Source organism: Staurois parvus, unplaced genomic scaffold (genome assembly GCF_062004578.1).
Source record: "Staurois parvus isolate SC_StPar_1 unplaced genomic scaffold, SC_StPar_1.0 ptg000206l, whole genome shotgun sequence".
In the NCBI taxonomy this organism is placed as follows: domain Eukaryota; kingdom Metazoa; phylum Chordata; class Amphibia; order Anura; family Ranidae; genus Staurois; species Staurois parvus.
In genome coordinates, this window is record NW_028318002.1 from 2130871 (window position 1) to 2143287 (window position 12417).

The 12417-nt window shown below is 40.2% G+C and overlaps 1 protein-coding gene across 3 annotated transcripts in view; it reads left to right on the top strand.

Annotated features, from left to right (window-relative positions):
• Nucleotides 1-12417, top strand: part of NF1 (neurofibromin 1) — a 364217-nt gene that overhangs the window by 208863 nt on the left and 142937 nt on the right. For all 3 annotated transcript variants that reach the window (XM_089678515.1, XM_089678513.1, XM_089678514.1), the window contains one exon: nucleotides 3539-3685. In XM_089678515.1, coding sequence (XP_089534641.1) covers nucleotides 3539-3685 — 147 coding nt within the window. The remainder of the gene's footprint in view (nucleotides 1-3538; nucleotides 3686-12417) is intronic.

Consider the following 12417-nt stretch of genomic DNA (forward strand, 5'->3'; position numbering starts at 1 on the left):
GGTCTCATCTGAGAATTGCGCGGTCATGCAACACTGTGCAAATTTATATTATTTTGTTCGCACAAATAGAGCTTTTTTTTTTTGGGTGGTATTTGATAATCACTGGGTTTTTTTTATTCTTTGTGCTATACATGAAAAAAGATCAAAAATTGAAGGGGGAAAAAAAAGTGTAACTTTTTGCTATAAAACATCAAATAAAAAATAACATTTCTTCAAAAAATTTAGGCCAAAAGGTGTTCTGCTACATGTCTTTAGTTAATAACGAAAATCCCGATAGGTGTATAGTAATTGCTTTGCACGAAAGTTTTAGCGTCTACAAATGGCTGTGTATATATATATATACTGGAATTTTAAATTTTATTTTTAATACTAGTAATGGCGACGATCAGTGACTTATAGTGAGACTGTGATAGTACGACATACATTCTGACACTGGGTGGGGACTGACCATCTGCCACTGATATCTCCAGTGACACTAATACAGCTACTGACACTGGGCAGGAAGGGGTTAACATCTGGGTCGATCAACAGGTGAACTGTGTTTTGTGTTGTGATTACACTGTACTGTGTTCTGTTTTACTAGGGGACATGCTGGCTTTTATCTCCCTGTTTGCAGAGAGATAAAAACTAGCACTCCCTGCTGACAGGAAAGAGATCTGTGTTTACACTCAGAGATTTCTTTCCTGTCAGCTGCTCCTCAGTCCGCCTGTCTCGTTCATGAATCGCTGGCCGGGACCTGATGATTGACCCCTATGGGAGCCAATGACAGCTCGGGTAGGAGACAGCACACGCTCCCTGTACCTGAAAATGCAAAATCACACGTGTATATATGTGATTTTGCGCAGAGCGGCGTCCTGTAGCTTTAAAACTGCTATAGGGTGGCTGGAAAGTGGTTATAAAAAGAAAACTAAGCAGCCTGCACATTTAAAGCAGAACTTTGCACTTAATGTTCTTTAACAAAAGAACATACATTCCACATTAATTATGCTATCATTAGTGGTGTGTGCTATAATTTGCTTCCAGCATTGGTCCTATTTCTTCTTGCTATAGACTGCCATTTTGCTGAAGCCCAGAGCAGTCACTTCTTATTGGAAACTTTCCCCTTCTCCTTGGTTTCAGAATTTGTAGGTCACCTTCTGCAATTAAAATGTTTGCATTTCCATCCTTGATTGTACGTCTTGGCTCAGAAAGAAAGGGTGACAAGCTTTACAGTGCTGAAGTTCATAGCAATGCAGACGGAGAAAGTAGAGAATATCAGGGAGATCAGATGTCAATCCTTCTAAAGCCTAGTACACATGATTAGAAAATCGTACAAAAAAAATATACCACTTTCAAAGCAATCATACGATAATCTGAACATTAGTACATAGCTTTCGTTCGAAATTATTGGAAAGGGACAATCAATTAATTTTTCTCTTACCAGATTGTACAATTGTCATTTTAATCAGTACAGTTTTTGTCCGAAAATACAATACAAATACATTACAATACATGACATCCTTTCCGAATTTGTAGTCTGTCCTATGATAATTTTTGCATCTTTAGTAACCTTTTTATTATCAATATGAGACTAGCATGCAAAAAAAAAAAACCCTGACAATCATTCGCCCAGTATTCTCATCATGTGTACAGGGCTTACGTTTATCTTTATTTTTGTGTGTGTGTCTGTTTCCCTGGTAGCAGAGTTTGTCCTGTCACCATTCCTGCTTTTCTTTTTTCCCTCTGTATTATGTATTCACTTCACACAGTCTGCCATTCCTCTTGCTTTCTTCCTTTTTCAGCAGCAGTAAATCTTAAAGCTGTCAGTTGATTGACCTCTAGTTGCTTTGATTTTAGGCATAGTGCCGAGAATAGAGAGCAATAAAGCATGTGCAGAGCAGGGTGAGACAGTGCATTACTGGATTTTAAACAGTATAGACACATATTTTTAATGTTTTTTACATAGCTATACCTGCAAAAGGGGTCAGCCTGAAGTGATCTATTAGGACTTCATTTTCTAACATTTCATTTTAAGGATTTATAAGCTGCAAATATATTACATGTTTGTTTTGGGGTTTAATACTGTTTTAAAAAAAAACTAGGCAAGCCTGAAAATAGGGCCAGAGCTTGGGTCATTTCTGGGCCAAAAAGTACATTTTGCTTATAATACAAGATACAGCACTGCCTTATAACAGAAGCCATTTTACACATTCTCACTTCCAGCACAAACCCTAGAAACAGAGTTCGGTCTCTACTTATGGTTAAGTGGGTGGAGTCATACAAATTTTCTTTTTCCATTTCATTCTTCGGTGCATTCAGAACTGCTAATGTATAGCATAGATATAGCCATAATTACTTTGAATTTCTAATTGTTTTCTTCAAGCTTTCCAAAGGTAAATATTTACATACTTAAAGTATACCTAAAGGCAAAATTTTTTTTAAATGTTTTGGATAGAGTGGAGATGGATTAGAACACCTGTAATGTTTTTATTGCTCTCTCTGCTTCAGATTCAACCTCTCTATTTGTCCTTTACCATTATCACCAAAAGTGAAAGTAACAAAAAAAAATCCAAATTTTTGGGTTGTCCCCAGAAAGGTAATAGAGGGGAAATCTTACAATCGGGACATAAGTTATGGTGCTTTAGGGGGCCCCAAAGGATTCCCTTAATTTGCAGGGATTTCCTCTAACTTCCTGTTTTGGCTATTGGACAAAAATAATGACATGGGTTATAACCCTCCCTTAAAGTGATATTAAAGGCTTCATTTTTTTTTTTTTTTCATAAATACACATCATACTTACCTGCTCTCTGCAGTGGTTTTGCACAGAGCAGCCAGATCCTCCACTTCTCAGGTCCCCCGTCGGCACTCCTGGCCCCTCCCTTCTGTCGGGTTCCCCCACAGCAAGCAGCTTGTCCATTCACACACGAAGCCTGCGCTTAGCCCCGCCCCCTCTTTTCTTTGGCTCACTAGCTGTGATTGACATCCTCAGGAACCTGTGACACCTGTGGTATTTTTCGTATGATTATCTGAACTTGTGTACGAAGCATCACTCCAAAATGAAAAAAGTTATGCCTATAGTTCTACTTTAAGAGAAAAGTGTGTAATTACACTTATTTTTCCTGAGCACTAGAACCATAGCTATCACTAAACTTCTGATGCGGGATCTTCTGGTCTCAGATCCTGCAGCTGCAGTAATATGCCCACCCCTCCCTTTCTCCTGCCCAATCACAGAGCGCTTTGTATTGTCTGAACTCATTCACAAAATAGCCACCTTTTGAATGGGCCCCAAAGGTAAGGGGCGGCAGACAAAGCTGCTGCTGTATGAGAATGCAGTGTCTCTCCTGTCAGCGCCCAGGAGTGTACCGATAGCAGCACTCAGTAAAACTGTCAGATGTAGATTAAAGTGATTGGTCCATGAGATGCCATGCACCTCATTGTGCTTGACCCGTAGTAAGCCAGCTTTAACATCTTTCATTGTGCCAAATTTTACTGAATAAATACTAAAATGTAAGTTATCTAATCAAAAACCTTTTAGTAATTTTGCTCTATCATTTCCTAGGTTCTTCTTTGACATTGCAAATAATTGTCCTCCGAGTGACACTGTTAACCACAGCCTCTCCTTTATTACGGATGGAAATGTTCTTGCCTTACATCGGTTGCTTTGGAACAACCAGGAGAAGATTGGACAGTATCTATCCAGTAACAGGTGAAGATTAAAATTAGATTGGTTTTTGTTTTTTAGTACATTATTTTATTATGTCGGCATTTTCTACATCCTTAGAACAACATATAAAAAGTAGTAAGAGATTATTTCTCCAACTCAACAATATTTAAATTTTTCCACTGTTATTACTAAAACTACTGACTTTACTATAGGTTCAATGTGTTACTAAATGGAACAGATGCTTCATGTAAATTGTATTTGTTTGGCCAGAATATTTATTTGTGATAAAGGGATCTTGGTCTTGTGGCAGGAGCTGTATGCAGCTTGGCCATGCATAGTTGCTGCCTGTTTTATCATGGTTACGTGCACAGAATCATGCAGGTAAAATCAAACTATATAGTCTTTAAATAGGTAATAACAGACAGATAACAAATGTAATGCATAGAAAAATGAAACAAGAATTGTAGCTATTGCTGTCTTTTGCCAAGGTATCCCTTCATTACCAGCTTGGCAGAACTTCAAACCAAATGCGTGTGTCGCAGCCCTGGTCATGGATTAACTTGTTCCAATTTTGGCTGTGATATATACAAAACTTATTGATGGTAATGACCAGTCATAACTCTAGGAAAATTGCATTACTTTTTAATGGAAGATAGTACACATTCCTTTAGTTGTTCAAAAGTAGCAATGACATTCCTGTAGCATTAAGTTATTTAAGGTAAAAGTATCTGTTTACCTGGTTTGTGATGCATTCTTAAGTATTAGTGAGCCATAATAAAAGAAGATATATGAAATTTCTCCCTCACTGCCATGGCACTTGGGAAGAAGCTGTTCTTCAATAATTAAATGCATGGACAAATGCTTGTCGTCCTGTTCATGAAGTTTCCATATCTGATCTCTCCTAATTGGTAACTTGGTAAAACCCTAATTAACATAATCATCCCTTTTTTTTTTTATAGCTTGAAACTTTACTGGTTTTAACAGGAAGGTGATACAAAGGAAAATAATATATATATATAGATACTGTAAATACATTTTTATTACATGACATACAAGTATCAAATAGTAAGCATATATACAGAATGCACACCAGTAACAGAGGTTGTGCATCCTGACCCAGATATCAACTCGACATGTTGGGCAAATTAAAGTCATAATTCGGTCTTCGTTGGGAATACGCGAGTGCCAGGATAAGTATTTCAAGGGCATAGATATGCTATCTAAAAAGAGGGTCACTAGAAAGGTAATTTAAGCAGGGGGACCAGTTTGCTAGAAATTTGGGAAATAAGTGTGCTTTAGCGAACATATGCTCCATGTTTAAGCCTTGGTTAAGAGGATGAGTTGTTGAATATTTGGTGGGGCCTGGTTTTTCAAAGTGCGAGCAACAGAGATATACGTTCTGCTATAAGAACATGTGTGAGGATGGAATGGTACTGTCTAGGCCATTACTCCAATCTGATTCCCAGCAAAGCCAATTGGGGTTTATGTTCTTGGGAAATACCAGTGATCCTTTTAGTAAAGACTGTACATCAGTCCAGAAAGGTAATAAAATTAAGCAATTCCACTAGATGTGTGCAGCTGTTCCTCTGTGGCCACAATTTCTCCAGCAAGCTGGAGATTGAGATGAAGAGAGACGGGAGAGTCTTCCCGGTGTGTAATACCAGCTATGAATGATTTTTTTAGCCATTTCCCAGTGGGTGAGATTTTTAGAGAATCGCAGTGTGTTTTGAGCTGCTGTATGCCATTTTGTCAAGTCTGCCTTGAAATGAAGCGATTTTTTTTTTTTCCCCCACGTTTCCATGGAAGGCAAGTTTTGTTCTGCGCTTTGGAAGTGTAGCATTTTATAAAGGTACGAAATTCCTTTTAGCAAGGTTGGTGAGTTTTCATAGTATCGTATACTATCTGCGGGTAGAGTGTTGTCCAACCATTGAATTGACCTCAGAGCATGGCGAACCTGAAGGAATTTGTAGAAATCCCAATTGTGGAGGTTCAAAAGAGTGCATTCTGCCTGTCAAAAAGATCTCCTATAAAGGTGATTCCAGCTGCTGTACAGGCAGAGAGAGACAGATCTTAGCAGATGAGTTCGAATGAGGAGAGCGGGTGGTATTTCAGAGTTTGTCTTGATAGTCCAAATCGCAGCTAAAGTTTGTTTAGTTGCTTTTGTTAATGTAGTTTCTTCAGTTTGTACCCAGGGTGGTTGGGGGGAGCGAGTCCACCATTGTTTAGCTTGATTGAGCATGATAGCTTTGTAGTAAGCTTTTATGTTTGGAGCTCCCAGACCCGTTTTCCCTGATGGGGTGCATAGGGTAGAGTACCGTATTCTGGGGTGCTTGCCATCCCATATAAAGGTAGTGAGAGTCCGTTGTAGTTCAGCAATTTGGTTCATCAGAAATATAGTCAGATTCGTTCGGAAAAGGTATAGGATATGGGGCATAAGGAACATTTTAGATAAAGCAATCTTTCCAGCCCAGGATGTGCGTACATTTTTCAGGTTGGAGCATAAGTCCTGGAGTTTTTTAAGGAGGTGTTCGAGATTGATACGGATTACATTCTGAGAAGGGACTGTCAATTGTATACCTAGATAGATAAGGGTAGAAGCTGGTGCCCATGGGAAGGGGAACAAGCGCGTAAGTTGTTGTCTAGTAGCCTGATTCCAAGATAAGGAGGCAAGACTTGGATCAATTAATTTTATATAAGGAAATTTGACCAAATTTCATAAGGAGATCATAGAGAGCTGGGAGAGATTGTGTAGGATCTGTCATTACGACAATTACATCGTCTGCACATAATCCAATTTTATGGATAGTATTGCTGACTGGCAGACCGGATATTTGGGCATGTAAGCATATAGCTAGTAAAGGGCCAGGACGGCTTTAAGTATATTGCCTGCAAATCCAAATGTTTGGAGCACCGCTTTAAGGTATGACCAGTGTACTCTGTTGAACACCTTCTCTGCATCCAGCGAGAGGAGCAGAGAAGGCGTTCTGTGATGCTCCGTCCATTGTATGAGGTCGAGGAACCGCCGGGTTCTGTCTGACACTTGGCCCTTAGGGATAAAACTAACCTGATCAGAGGAGACTAGTGAAGGAATATGCAAGGAAATACGAGTGGCTATAATTTTTGCGTAGATTTTCGTGTCTGCGTTCAATAGTGAAATTGGACGATAATTAGCGGGATCATCTGGTGCTTTTGCTGATTGCGGAATAGTGACTATTAAAGCCTCGAGGCGCAAGCAGCATGGGGAACTATTTAAAATACTCATTGCAAAAACCATCAGGACCCTGGGCTTTATGAAGTGGGAGTGAGTGGATTGCTTTTAATATTTATGTGTCAGAGAAGGGCTGATTAAGGTCTGCTAATTGAGATGGAGAGAGAAGAGGAAGCTGCAGGAAGTCTAGAAAGGTCTTTCCCTGAGTAGGATCCGGAGTGGGATCTGCCCCAGAGGAGGTTAGATTATATATCTGATCATAGAACTCACTGAAGCAATTGGCAATATCTTTGGGGTTACTAACTCTTTGGCCATGTGTGTTGCCCATGTAAGGGATTTTAGTTGACATTGCTTTATGTTGGACTTGTTTTGCTAAGAGTGCTCCTGGTCTGCTTCCTTGAGTGTACCAATTAAGACGTAGTTTTTTAATGTGGTGATCGAAGGAGGAGTAATAGGTATGAGCGGAGGTATTCTCTACGTTTACGTAGAAGTGTCATGGCAGCCTCGTTAGGATCTGCCTTATTTGTAATTTCTGCTTTACGTACAGTTGTGTTCAAAATAATAGCAGTGTGTTGAAAAAAGTGAATAAAGCTCAGAATCCTTCTAAAAGCTTTTATTTCCATACACACAAATGTATTGGGAACACTACACATTCTATTCCAAATCAAAACATGAAGAAAAATATATCAAATTTGTGTTGTTCCTCTAAAAAAAAATTTAAGAAAAGTGAATATTAGACTGTTCAAAATAATAGCAGTGTTTGTATTCTTCTTTACAAACTCAAACATTCACTATATAAACTGAAAAATGTTTGAAGATTTTGCTTTCCTTTGAATCACTTAATTAATATTTAGTTGTATAAGCACTGTTTCTGAGAACTGCTGTACATCTGTGTTGCATGGAGTCAACCAACTTCAGGCATCTGTGAACAGGTATTCCAGCCCAGGATGATTGGACTACATTCCGCAGTTCTTCTCTACTTCTTGGTTTTGCCTCAGAAACTGCATTTTTGATGTCACCCCACAAGTTTTCTATTGGATTAAGATCCGGGGATTGGGCTGGCCACTCCATAACGTCAATCTTGTTGGTCTGGAACCAAGATGTTGCACGTTTACTGGTGTGTTTGGGGTCGTAGTCTTGTTGGAACACTATTTCAAGGGCATTTCCTCTTCAGCATAAGGCAGCATGACCTCTTCAAGTATTCTGATGTATTCAAACTGATCCATGATCCCTGGTATGCGATAAATAGGCCCAACACCGTAGTATGAGAAACATCCCCATATCATGATGCTTGCGCAACCATGCTTCACTGTCTTCACAGTGTACTGTGGCTTGAATTCAGTCTCCGGCCACTAGACCCAAAAAGAACAATCTTACTTTCATCAGTCCACAAAATGTTGCGCCATTTCTCTTTAGGCCAGTCAATGTGCTCTTTGGCAAATTGTAACTTCTTCAGCACATGTCTTTTTTTCAACAGTGGGACTTTGTGGGGGCTTCATGCAGATAGCTTGGCTATCTAATTGTAACAGTACTCACAGGTAACTTTAGACCTTCTTTGATCTTCCTGGAGCTGATTGTTGGCTGAGTCCTTCACATTTTGGCTATTCTTCTATCCATTTGAATGTAGTTTTTCGCTTTCTTCCACGTCTTTCAGGTTTTGGTTGCCATGTTAAAGCATTTGCGATCATTTTAGCTGAGCAGCCTATAATTTTCTGCACTTCTTTATATGTTTTCCCCTCTCCAATCAACTTTTTAATCAAGGTATGCTGTTCTTCTGAACAATGTCTGGAACAACCCATTTTCCTCAGAATTTCAGAGAGAAATGCACTGTAACCAGCATGTACAACATTTGCTGCCTTCCTTCCTTAAATAAGGGCAATAATTGCCACCTGTTTTTCAAAGAATGAATGACCTCACTAATAGAACTCCACACTGCTATTATTTTGAACATGCCCCATTCAATTAGTGATTCAATGACACAGAATCAGCAGCATGCATGTCATGACTGTTGGGTCTGTTGGTTTTCTATTGCTCTACTACACCTGCTAGTAAATTATTTGCCATGTAGAAATATCATTTCTACCAAAAACAGTGATTGATCAGGTTAGTGATGTCTGACTGCTATTATTTTGAACATAACTGTATCTGTTCCAAAAATGAGTTTAGTTTCTGCACTCGTTCTCTCTTCGCACAGGCACCAAGCCTGATACAAATACCCCTAACTTAAGATTTTTGTGCATTCCAGAGAAGCGGATCATTTGTCACAGAGCCTGTATTGAGGCTGAAGTATGTCTCAATTTCTGTCTTAATCTGTTCCTGGTACACAGGGTGCGTTAGGATAGAGGTGTTCATTCTCAAGAGAGAGGGAGATGGTGACTGGAGCGTGATCTGACCACGTGATTAAAGCAATGGTTGCCTGAGAGAGAGCTTGTAATGTGATCTTATGTTCCAGAAGGAGATTGATTCTGGAATAAGACTTCTGCACTGCAGAGTAATAAGTGTAGTCCCTCTCTGTGCCATGGAGACACCACCAGGGGTCAAAAAAAATCTTCTGCATTTATGAATGAGGAGAGGGCTGAGGGGCCTAGATCTACAGGTGTTGGAGAAATCGAAGGAAACGTCAGCAATATCATTAGTCTCCGCATAAAATCATGCGGTCTTTTGGGTATTGCAAGAGATCGCTCTTAATCAAATGATAGAAAGTTTTTCTGATGCATGTTAGGTGCATGTATGTTGACTATTATTAGGGGCACATTGTCTACAACTGCAGACAGTATAAGGAATCTGCCCATGAGGTCTGCTTTTACGTTTTGAAATTGAAAAGATAAGGAGTTACGAATAGCTATCATAACTCATAAGAATAATCGTTAAATAAAATCTACATATTTAAATATTTTATTATTATTACCACTCCCTAATTAGGGAGCCCTAAAGTTCAATGCTATTGTAATCACCGACTCACCTTTAACATATTAAGGTGGGGTCCTCAAGAAACCCAACACGCATTAACAAACAGTAGAGGGCATAGAATTCCCTCAGAGAACAGTAGTTTGAAAGAGAACCAACAGCGGTGTATATAAAACCAATAGCTTTATTATACTTCACAAAAATTGGTAATAGACCTATTCGGTCAAAGGATCCTCCATTCACATCAATAAAATGGATAACGTTATCACTTTAAAATGGCTCGGGCCACACTTACTCAGAATATAACATAATACTAATACCTTGCGTCTTAGGTGAGCATAATGCCGCTTAATCAGTATTATTTCCAATTTAATGGTTTATACTATCAGCAGATTAGAGGCACATCAATGGGGCCCCCTGGGCTTTGGCTTATGCTTGCCTCCACCTTGGATGTTGGGAAAAGGAGATAGTCTATGCCTCCTCAATGTACCTCAACCATTCTTATTTGTGGTTGAGGTATATAGATGATTTATTAATGTTATGGAATGGTACAATGGATCAACTTGAAAACTTTATGGAAGAACTTGGTAACAATACCCGTAATATAAAATTGACCTATACAGATGATGTGAATGTAGGATCCTTTGACCTATTAGGTCTATTACCAATTTTTGTGAAGTATAATAAAGCTATTGGTTTTATTTACACCGCTGTTAGCTGTCATAACTCCCCTGATTTTTCTGGTGGCGTCAGCGAAAAATTGGTGAGGAAATAGGCAGTGGTGACAGGAGGAGCTTTCCCATGTACAAAATGTGTCTCTTGTACATATAGAATGTCAGTTTTTTGAGTTATTGCTTCTTGCCATAGTCTCAGTCTTTTAAAGAGACTGTTAAATCCTTTGGCGTTAATGGTGGTTATGCGGAGCATCATTGATGTACAAGTCTGGCGGTGGCTGGAAGAGCAAGAGAGGGACCACTATCATCAAAATATTGCAATGCGAACAATGTTATAATCAGACTACTAAGAGAGATACCCGAGTAAGTACAAATGGTATACAAACAAGAAAGTAGAATAAGCTTATTAACCACTTGCCTAATGGGCACTTTTACCCCCTTGCCTAATGGGCACTTTTACCCCCTTCCTGCTGTGTCATTGGAAAAAGGCCACTGTGATTGGCCTATTACCACATCACATGATCAGCTGTGTCCGTAGGACACAGCGATCATGGAGATTGCTGGGGGCACGTTCTGGGCGGACATCATATCACGCCCTCCCAGAACTGGACAACCGCGCTGTAGCCGTCATTCGGCTATAGTATGGTTGGCAAGTGGTTACCAGGTAAGAACAGTGCTATTAAGCAAACGAAGAAAAGCCGTGTGCGTAGCACACTTGGAACCTGGAGTGTGTGAACAATAAAAGGGTAGCAATAGGCTACACTATTAAAGTGTGAATTGGCAGGTGATGCTAATGCATCCAGTTCAGCCTGAGATGAAGAGATTACATTAGGCACTTGAATCATGTTGCTATCCAGATTACTTGTGAGTTTGAATTTCTCGGTCCCCCTGATCTTATTGGATGGATCATACCAAGGGGTGCTGGGCTCTGCTGAGGTTGTTATCCCCCCAGTTGTTTGAGTTCATCTTTGGGGGAAGTAATTGCGATTTGTTGGTTTTGTAAAGTAACCAGTAGCTTGGTTGGAAAGCCCCATCGATAAACAATATTGCGTTCCCGCAAAATTGTGGCGATTGGAGCGAATTCATGGCGCCTCTGAGCTGTGGCTGTGGATAAATCTTGGTATAGGGTGGGGAGAGCGACTTTGTGGATCTAGAAGCTCTCATCAGACGATCCTTAACCATTTGCCTACCGGGCGCTTTTACCCCCTTCCTGCCGAGGTCAATTTTCAGCTTTCAGCGCTACCGTACTTTGAATGACAGTTGCGCGGTCATGCAACATTGTACCCATATGAAATTTTTATAATTTTTTTCACACAAATAGAGCTTTCTTTTGGTGGTATTTACTCACCGCTGGTTTTATTTTTTTGCAATATAAACAAAAAACGAGCAAAACATTTGGAAAAAAAGTTTTTCTTTGTTTCTATTATAAAATTTTGCAAACAGGTAATTTTTCTTCATCTGATGTGTGTTGATGAGGCTGCACTTATGGGCAGCGCTGATGGGCGGCACTACTGTGCACAGGTGGGCGGCACTGCTGGGTGGCACTGATGGGCACAGGTGGGTGGCACTGATCATCAGTGCCCTGTTGATCAGTGCCGATCCCTCCGCTGACAATTGGTGGTTCTCGGCAGTACTTTCCTCACGTTGTGACAGCGTGAGGAAAGTGCAGCCAAGAACCGCCAACTGTATTTACCCAGTGATCTGCTGTGTCATTGGACACAGCTGATCACATGGTAAAAGGCCGCAGTGATTGGCCGTTTACCATATCACGTGATCAGCTGTGTCCGTAGATCACAGCAATCACCGGCGGCACTGGGGACGCTGGGGGGGGGGGGCGTTTTCTGGAATGACGTCCATGGACGTTGTCCCAGAATTACACAACCGCACTGTAGTTGTCCTTCAGCTATAGCGCGGTTGGGAACTGGTTAATGTGATAAAAGTGAACGTGGACTAGGACGTCCCTAGGGATTGCGTCTGGGAAATGC